This window comes from Rosa rugosa, chromosome 4, assembly GCF_958449725.1.
Source record: "Rosa rugosa chromosome 4, drRosRugo1.1, whole genome shotgun sequence".
In the NCBI taxonomy this organism is placed as follows: Eukaryota; Viridiplantae; Streptophyta; class Magnoliopsida; order Rosales; family Rosaceae; genus Rosa; species Rosa rugosa.
In genome coordinates, this window is record NC_084823.1 from 52391956 (window position 1) to 52402218 (window position 10263).

The 10263-nt window shown below is 43.2% G+C and overlaps 1 protein-coding gene across 1 annotated transcript; it reads right to left on the reverse strand.

Annotated features, from left to right (window-relative positions):
• Window positions 1-265: 265 nt before the first annotated feature.
• Window positions 266-2877, reverse strand: LOC133743743 (methionine gamma-lyase). Its single transcript, XM_062171771.1, has 2 exons — window positions 1971-2877; window positions 266-970 (listed from the first exon to the last, which is right to left on the reverse strand). Exons 1-2 carry the CDS (start codon window positions 2773-2775, stop codon window positions 393-395), a joined length of 1383 nt encoding a protein of 460 aa, XP_062027755.1. The 5' UTR covers window positions 2776-2877; the 3' UTR covers window positions 266-392.
• Window positions 2878-10263: the final 7386 nt, after the last annotated feature.

Below are 10263 nucleotides of genomic sequence, written 5' to 3' on the forward strand. Positions count from 1 at the left end.
ATTGCCATACGTACTTGGAATCGAAATGAGAATGAGTCCTGATAGAAATTGAACTGGAATACGTCAAATTCCAGGTTGACACTAACAGAAGGACTTGCCAAAGAAACCCAATTTTTTCTTATGGCTCAGAATTACACCTCCTCCTCCTCCTACTTGGGTTTATATTGTGTGGTTCTATCATTGTCAAAGAAGAGCATGCCCACATTTCTAATAGATCATGCAGAAATTAATAAAACACTATGATAAACTATAGAAACATTAGAACTAACCAAAAGGATAACTGGGGATATTCATTGAAATATTAAAAAGGGTCCACCTATTTTTACAAGAGCAAACCAACTTAGCCCTTATTCCTGGACCCAAAAACACATAAAAACAAGGACTCTAGTTTTTTACTTCTTGCCAAACAAACCAGAATCCTGCATTCTATTGAGTGCCTTCTCAAACTGGCTCCACCTCTGCTCCAAAGTTCCAATATAACCAATTGACATTCTAACCAGCCCAGGTGAAATCCCAGCCAACTCCTTCTCCTCATTGCTCATTTCACTGCTTGTGCTGCTTCCAGAGCAGGACATTAGGGTTTCATAGTACCCCAAGCTCACAGCCATGAACCCAAACTGTGTGTAGTTCTGCAACAGATTCATCAACCTATTGGCTCTCTCCTCAGTCCCCATGTCGACGCAAAGAAGTCCACCATAGCCATAATCCTTGTTGATCATGGACTTGAGAAGCTCGTGCTGGGGATGGTCTTCGAGGCCTGGGTATATGACTTTTAGTCCCATCTTCTTCATCCTTGTGGCATACACCAATGCCCTGTTGCAGTGCTCCTTCATTCTCAAACCCAAGTGAGGTATCCTCTCAGAGAGCTCAAATGCTACCTTCGCATTCATGGTGGGGCCAAGAAGCATTAGGGAACCTTGGTGAAGGTCCATCATTGAGTTCACCAAGCTTGCAGGTCCACACACAACACCTGCATCAGTTTGATTAGTAGACATTGCCATCAAAACTTTTAAGATTTTGTTGTCAAATCACAAAAGCTACTTTCTAGTGGGAAAGAGGTCAAGAAAATTATGCTAAACATAGCACTGAGAATTAGTAGTGGGATGGGTTCCAACTCTGCCAGAGGAATATGCTTGCCAAATAAGATAATATTCAAGCAGAATCCCTCCAATTTCTTGGCAGATTCCGATAACGATTTCTACATTTCAATTTTAGCTTCTCCCACTCACAATCTTGCTCTTAGAGGTTAAATTTTTTACATTCTTTTTGTAGCAAATTTTGTCCTTCTTTCTATGTTCTCCATTGTTCAAAAACAGAGCACATGCTTCGCATGAAACCGTGCAGGTGGTACTTGGAAAAGAACAGGTAAAACATCTAATCACGGTTCACGTAGGAGATTCTTGCGGTAGAAGAATACAACTCCAACTCGAGTCACCCATGTTAACACCGTGTACGGTGGAGATGGGCAGCGAAAGCAAACAAAGCATACAAACAAAACCATTCCCTAAAATATCACAAACAAACAAACACAAACAGAGCACCTGTCCCAGATCAAAACAAGATTCACGAGGGAAAAAGTATGTAGCGCTCAACACTATCACATGATTAATCATTTAATATATATGTCTTATTCTTAGCCATCCCGGAAAAAAATATTTTCAATTTCATCCACCTATGTCCCTAGATTCCGTCACAATTCACAAATAAAGCTTTTTATGTTTTAGTGGGTCACTAAAATTACTTAATTTACATTTAGGAATATACTTATAGTAATAGATTCGATTTTAATTAGTATACAATGTTGTACGAATTCGGATTCTCCAGTAATATGATCAATAAAGTTCTGTTTTTGAGGGGATAAGCACAAATCAGCAAAATAAAAATGAGCAAAAATCTGTTTTATGGCGATGTCGAAATTCCATTACCGATTAAAGTACGGAAAAGCAATTTTTTTAGGTATTGGGAATTACCTGCAATGATGTCAGCACCGCCGCTGATGAACTTGGATATGCTGTGGACAACCACGTCAGCGCCGAGCTTAACCGGGGAGACAACCATGGGTGAGAAGGTGTTGTCCACGACGACGGTGACGCCTTTCTCGTGCCCAATTCGGCTGAGCTCCGGTATGTTAGCCACGGTGAGAGTAGGGTTAGACATTCCCTCGAAATAGAGAACCTTAGTCTTTCCCACCTCGATGGCATTCCTGACCATGTCGAGGTCGTTTATGTCGACGAACGTTGTGGTTATGTTGCAGGCTCTGGGGAAGAAATGAGTGAGGAGGGCGTGGGTCCCGCCGTACAGGGTTCTAGAAGCGACGATGTGGTCGCCGCTGCTGACGAGTTGCAGCAGGACGGAGGAGATGGCGGACATGCCGCTGGAGGTGCAGTAGGCGGCCTCGGTGCCCTCAAGGGCCGCCATCTGACGGCTGAGGTTAAGGACCGTGGGGTTAAAGTGACGGCTGTAGATGAAGAAGTCGCGGTCGGCGCCGAGCTCGCCGGAAAACATCTTGCGGAGGGTCTCCGGCTCCATGACGGTGAACGTGGCCGAGGCCTCGATGGACATGTTGACCCCGCCGTGCTCGCCAAACTCATGGCGAGCATTGGCTAATGCCATGGCGGGGTCCTCCCACCCTGCGGACGCCGCTGTGGGCAAGAACATCGACTTCTTGGCGGCGGAAGCGGCGTAGTCTTGGCCGTCCATGTCGTCGTGCTCGGTTCTCTTCTTGCTGTTGTTGTTGGTGGGAAGAACAAAGGCTTGGGGTCTGGTCTCCGCCATTGTCAACAACTTTGGGATGAAGGTGAAGATTAGGCTCGCAAGGTTTAATGGATTAAAGAGAGGGAAGGAGCTAGAAGGTGGAGATAATTAGGATGAGAGGCTTGCAAGGTGTTATGTTGTGTATATATAGGAGGTGGTGGTGGTAATTGGGGCAGGTGACAATCGAGATTGGATTGTAACAGTAACTTCTTACCATTTTCTTTTCGATATGTGATTTTAATTATTTTCTATCAGTGAAAGGTACAGTGAATCTGGTCATTTTCTTGTTTTCGCTTTTGGTACAAATAGTGGATACGTTTTTCTAAAAATAAAAACTAAGAAAAGATAATTACGATATTTTCCTTTACAATGGAATCCGTTTGATTTTTTTTGTTTTTTGGCTTTTTTACCATTTACCCAAGGTTTCAAATTTCGGTTTCGGTTTCGATTTCGGTACTTCAAATTTAAGGAAATTTCGGAGAAAGTTTCTATTTCGGTGGAAATTTCGGTTAAAAATAAAGAATCACATTAATTGCATTTATAAAATGATATTTTGGAATGAAACTTTTATATAGACTAAACTAACCTATAATAAACCTATTTACAATATAACCTCTCTAAAATTATACATAAATAATAGAATTGTGATATTTAATATAGACGAGTAATTAACTAAAACTGTAGTAAGTTGCTAAATTAGTGTTTTTATCTATATGTAATTATAAATGTTATGCATATTGACAATGTGAATGTGATTTACTTTTTTTTTTTTTTTTTAATGGCTGGAACTCAGTAGGAGGCTTGGCCATTAGGCCTTTTTCACTAATAATTAGAAAAATACAACGGGGGGAACGTAATACCAAAACCCTATGAATGAAAATGAACAAGTACAACAAAAGCAATATAAAGTATTAGTAATAAGAGCTATTACGATGTGGTTCGATCAATGTGGTTGAACTGCTCCCATTTAGTATCATACAATACTGGCATACTGCTCCCAAGTACATGAATTTTTGAAATGATTTTGGTACTTCATCACATGAGTAATGTATGTGTGTTGATCTCTTCCCACATGCAATCCATATATCGGATATTGTGGAATTACCCAATATAGTGTTTCATTGTATGAAGCATACGGCATTTGGGACGAAGAATGATCAAAAAGGCCAGATGTGCTTCCACCTTGTGAGCTTGATCCAATTCCGTAAGTACTTTCTGAGGTAGAACTCATTTCATGATGAGGATAATGAGAATTGAATGGGTTTAGGGTTATCACTATATTGAGTTCCTATGTCCATTGAGTCGAGACTTGAAGAAAGTGATTCAAACTTATTTAGAGATAAATGGCTATCGCGTCTTCCTTGTGCATCCCTAGCTCTAGAATTGTATTCACGATTTGCACCAGGATAAGTAGTATGATCATCACTACTCTATTGGTTGTAGTGCCATGATTTGCCACTCCCCCTATCATTTTCATAATTTGCCTTATGATTGCAAATAGAATCATGATGTGGTTGGAGACTTGGAGCATGAGTACTTTGGTAGCAGATAAAGCAAAGAGGGTTTTGTTGTATCCAATTTCAACTTGATTGGAAAAAAAAATTAAAAAAAATCAAAATTTCATATTTTGTTGGTGACAAACGAATTTCACAGAAATTTTAGAGAAATTTCGGACAAAATTTCGGTGTGAATTTTTTAATATATTTTTTGTGTGTGGATATTTCTGAAATTAAAAATTTCGTGAAAATTTACGGAAAATTTCGGGAAACTTTTGACGGAAATGATATAGCATATGAATTTTGTTTCAGTACTTCAAATTTACGGAAATTTCGGCAGTTTCGGGGAAACTTAAAACCTTGCATTTACCCTAACTCTAGGGACTTTTTCCCCTCTTACACCACCTACTTATTTTTTTCCCACTTACCCATAAAGACTTTAATAAGATCTTCGCTAGTAAATAATTAAATATTTATTTATTGTTTTTTTTTAATAATTTTTTTAGACTATTTTGCCTTCACTGCTTTGTGTGTGTATATATATATATATAGGGTCATTTTAGTGAGTGATCCCTTTTTTAAGTCTTTTCTAGGGATAGGACATTTGACCAACTTTTCGATCATATTTTTACATCTCAACCGTTCAGTTTTTAATTCTTAATGTGTAGATTACTTCTGCAAATTTTCAGCCAAAATTGATTATCATTAAGTCTTTCGAAATGACAATTTAAGATTATAAGTATGAACGGTTCAAGTTTGACAGATTTCGTTTGTCCATTGATTTAATCTAGTTTGATACTTTAACGATCACCGATTCGACTGAAAATTTTCAGAAATGATCTACACATTAAGGCCTAAAAACTGAACGGTTGAGATGCCGAAATGTGATCAAAAACTTGGTCTAATGCCCTATCCCCTAGAAAATACCAAAAAAAGATATCCCTTAGTAGAAGGGTAGAAGGGCTATATATATATATATATATATATATATATATATATATATATATATATATATAGCGGATGGAGGCCTTCGTGGGCATTTCCCCCAATACTGATTCTGATGATTCTGCTTTTGCCAACTTCAATCAGATGGATTATCGATGAGTGGAAGGTCCAAGCTAAGATAAAAGCAGGTGATGAAATAGATAAAGATGTGGATGATATCAGCACAATTGAAGATGATGAGCAACTTTCATGATCGAAGGCTTTGGGAAACACACGTTATCTCAAGCTCCTGAGAGTAATGGAACTGTGATGACTTCTCAATTTCTGTACGTTGCTAATTTTGGTATTGCGTTGTAGTGGGAGAAAAAGCTTATTTTCTTGTGGCAAGCTATATGGCTGCCAATCTAAAGCCTCAAAAACATGTTGAATGTATTATTAGGTTAATTCCACCGATTCAAAACGACAAGGTTGCAAGGCATTAGAAAAAGGATCTGGCCGGATCATCAATCACCAAACACGAAGTAACCGAGACTTTAGTAATAAATCCATTTCCTGACCGATTCATATTCAGATCAGTACAATTAATTAATTAGAGTAGCTGGCTCAATAAACCGGCCATCAATTTCATCCCCTACCCGACCCGTACATGGATCTGGATCTAGCATCAACAAAAACTGAGCAAATTACATCCATCACTGTTGAAAAAGATTCAAATCATCTTGATTATATATTTATATGATTGCATCCATCTTAGCTTGTTTTGTTTGCTGAAGCTCGAACAAGGGCTGCAACAACTTTGAAGAAGGGCCGTGCAGGGACGTCGTTTTTTTAGAGGAAATAGATAACTTCATTAATTTATCCATGGCCAGGAGACACGTACATCAGATGCTGTCTCATACCAAACTCATAAATGACACAAGCTACCGAGCAAAGGACAGGTGACCCTCACTGTTAACACATACGCTCACTTATTGAGCCTGACTACAAAAAAATCAATCCTCACTACTAACCTCTCTTTGAAAAGTAGACATAGTCGCCTAGAGACCTCAATTGGTGTACAACTAGAGAAAACTAAGATGAAAGTAATAGAATACCAACTTTCTAGTAGTAGGCAAAAAGACCAGGAAAACCTAAAGCTTTCCTTTGCCATGTTCTCGAGCCTCCAGCTGCAGGGTAATGCTCCTCCAGGATCCCAAATACGAAACCCTGAAGAAACAAGGCCAAATTGCAGGGTCCGCCAAAGAGCCCCATTCCAACAGAAAAACACTCCAAGCCCATCTGATTGTAGCCTTAAAATTGATTTGGGCCACCACAACCTTTTGGGCTTCCAAAATGATTTGGGCACCCAACCTGATTTGAGCCACCCAAACCCTTTGGACCCCCAAAATGTTCTGGGCACCCCACTTGCCGCTCTTCTGCCACGTACGCCAGACGCCGCCGTGACCACTTCTCTGCCAACCCGGGCATCAGATGTTGTTAACGTTAGTGACCGAGGGGTCTCTAGTTAGCTTAAGTGAGAGAGAGAGAGAAAGATTGACACGAGATGTATAGTGGTTCGCCTCCGCATGAGCGGGAGACTACGTCCACTTGAAAACTATACTAGTGTGTCGAGCCTTGCGGCCTAACAAAATTACAAAGTATGTAATGGGATGAATGAATGTGGAATGTGTTGAGTTGTGGGAGGAGGCATTCGTTTTATAGATGAAGGAATGCTTCTCTTTTACTTGTTCTTCGATGTGGGACAAGCAAAGTTACTATTCTAGTCTATTTAACATGCAGAAAGCTATGTTATGGAGGCATGTTGGCAAGGGCGGGAAGGTGGCTTCCTGGTGGCGGATTTGCGACTTCCGGATACCGCCGCGTAGCCTGAACATAGGGCTACACGATGTATGTCTCGGTTGGGCCTTGCCATGTCTTGTGGATGTCCCAAAGTGGGTGTTACTTATGCTTGGTGACGTAGAGAATTAGCCTTGCTAGTGGAGGTATCTACAAGTCCCCGAAGTCCCCAAGTAAGAGGAGCTTCTTGGTTGGGGAGTTCAAATCATGAAGTCATCAAGCATAAGTAACCGGGCGGTACGGAGCCCCTACAAGTCCCCGAACTCCGTAAGCAAGAAGGGACTCGTTAACCTGCACAACAAAGACAAAAAACAGGCATACGTAGAATGCTCGTTGCATTGGGCAACAAATGTGAGTTGCATCGATATGCATTGGCATATATAAACGTATGAGGTGCGTGATACACGTTGATGTATACACGCGAATGGCGCCGAGTACTATCGATTATGACGTACAAACCCAAGAGCTCGTGTGGTCGGGTGAGCATATGGATTGCATATGATAAATGTAAGTTGTATGAGCGCTGCGAAGGTAAGCGTTTGGTTGGTGGTCGCTCGTATTAATGGAACGCGAAAAGAATTCAATTTGTCGGGAGCGACAAATGGTAGAAGAATTCCATGTTCCATTAACGTGTGGTGTGTCGAGTAGACATGAATGTGAAAATTGGGAATGCCGGGAAGGCGTGAGCGGGAAGCTCGAGGATTGCCGGGAAGGCATGAGCAGGAAGCTCAAGGGGGATGAGCGGAAGCTCGATGGGTTGCCGGGAAGGCATGAGCGGGAAGCTCGATGGGTTGCCAGGAAGGCATGAGCGGAAGCTCAATGGGGTGCCGGGAAGGCATGAGCGGAAGCTCAATGGGGTGCCGGGAAGGCATGAGCGGAAGCTCAATGGGGTGCCGGGAAGGCATGAGCGGAAGCTCAATGGGTTGCCGGGAAGGCATGAGCGGAAGCTCAATGGGGTGCCGGGAAGGCATGAGCGGAAGCTCAATGGGTTGCCGGGAAGGCATGAGCGGAAGCTCAATGGGGTGCCAGGAAGGCATGAGCGGAAGCTCAATGGGGTGGGCCCCTGCTAGGCCCGCTAGAGAGTCCCCGACTCCCCAGCCATGACGGACCTCCGGATGGTCGGTAATTTGTTTGTTGAGGGGGAGCTGCACGGAGCAGAGGGTGTTGGGAAGCGATCCCAATCTTTGGTACCCAAGCGTCGGGGTTAACTGCCGGATCAATGGCTGCCGTAGGCTGTGTTAACTAGTCCCTTGCTGCAATGCCGCGTAGCGGTCAGTGCTATTATGAGGCGTTGCCTTACCGCCTGGCGGTTTGGTCGTAGACCGTAGACTCGTAAAGTTTGTATCTGCATGAAAAAATGACAAAACACACAGAGCAAGCATGTACGATGTAGTAAAGGTGTTAATAACACGCCGTAGGCATGCTTAAGGGTCATGGAGACATGTATAGACATGGCATCGGCGGTAGCTCAAATTTGCAAGAGCGTAAGAGATAAGATAGTGACTTATCGTATGCCGATTTGGAGGCTGGCGGAGTTGGCCGAGCATGGCGGTCCATTGCTTGTGACGGATAAAGTATTCCGATAATGTTCGTCAACTCGTAGTTGAGGTTGAATGCTCAATAGAAATAGTTGAATTTGCATATGTATTTTGACAAAATTGTAAGCAAAGTGTATAAGCAAATGTGGTAGTTGATGACAAATAGCATGCATATATCAATATACTTTTACTACAGAGAGCCGTAGAAGTATGAAAGACCCATTAACTAAAGATGCGTACGTATGGTATACACATCAAGTCATTTTGGACCGAGGTAGATATGCATGGTTGACTTCCCCAGCTAATGCATATGTGTGTGATGTTCTGTTAGCCAAAGTGAATTATGCAGAATAATTATCACATGTAATTTGGACTTATGACACAATAGTCATCAAGTGGTGGCATATATACCACCGGTTATGCATTTAGAGAACGAGAGCAAGTCACAATTAAAGGCATGTGTAATTGCATGGCATTTGAATGGCACCGGGGCGGTGGGGTACATGCATATTTCATGAGGTTGACTATGAATTTGTATATGCACAGGCAGTAAAGATGGTTGATAGCACGTGTTTGATGTGGCCTAGGTAAAGTAGAGCTAGCATGCATGGGGACCGGAATGGCGGCATACGAAGTGGACCAAATCATCTTGAAAAAAGAAAAGATAGCGTACGACCGCATTTAAAATATAAATTGTGCATGGTCCTTGTCCACTGAGCATATACGTGCACCACAATTATGGATAAGAGTATGAAGGTGTATGCATGAGTACACACGTGTATCCAAAGTACTTGAGCAACAGCGCAACTAAGTGTGAAGCATGGCTTTGTCCATGCAATAGGTATACGTGTAAACAGATGATGAGCCCAATGATAGACAAGCAGAAAATATTAGAGACTTAGCTTTTCCTTTGAGAATGCCGGACTGCTGTTCGACGGACTTGCCGCTGAGTGAGCGAAGCAGAAGCTGCTGGGCACCACACTAGTGAAGGAGATTGAAGGTTGATGATCTCAAGAGGCCGCTGGCGGTGGCTATTGGGTGTTAGGCGGAGATAATAGTGAGCGTGACTGTTGTGTACTGAGCATAATTGCTGCAAGAATGCTACGTTGAGCATAACGCTGATTTGGCGGTATATGGTTTGGCGGTGCATTCCTGGCGGAGGTTGAGAGCGAACCGAGAGGTCAGTTGGCCCAGAGCATATTTCTGGGTGTGGAGAGGAGGTTGTCCAGCGGGGAAGGCTCGGCGGAGCGGAGCTCATGGGTGGCGGAGTTCCTGGCCGGCGGAGTTCCTGGCCGGCGGAGCGAAGCATTTAGCCAGCGGTGGTTAAGCGGAGCTGCTGCGACGCCTGTTGGAGTGGTACTCCTAGAGCGAGCTCGGCGGAGCGAAGTGCGGCTGGAAACTCGGAGGAATAAGGCCGACGGAACCTCACAATAGGCCCGGCATTCGGCGGAGCTGTGGCTAGCAGTGGCTTGTTAGCGGAGCTCGTGGTTGAGTTCAGCGGAGCTGGGCTTTGTCAGCTGCGGTCTTGGTTGGCGGATGGGATCCGCTGATGGCGTTGGCCGTAGCGGTGCCGCTGAAGTTGCATGAAGGAGTTTGTTTGGCAGAGCAAGGCTTGCTGGCGGTAATGTGCCGGCGTTAGAAGCTTTGCCGGCGGAAGTAGCTGGGCGGTGGTGTGCCGCTGGTGATTCCTAGCG

Excerpts from the sequence above, each read along its gene's own strand:
- LOC133743743 (XM_062171771.1), bottom strand. The coding sequence starts at position 2,775 with ATGGCGGAGACCAGACCCCAAGCCTTTGTTCTTCCCACCAACAACAAC. Across the intron at positions 971-1,970 it reads CGGTGCTGACATCATTGCAG|GTGTTGTGTGTGGACCTGCA; the intron begins GTAATTCCCAAT and ends AAACTGATGCAG.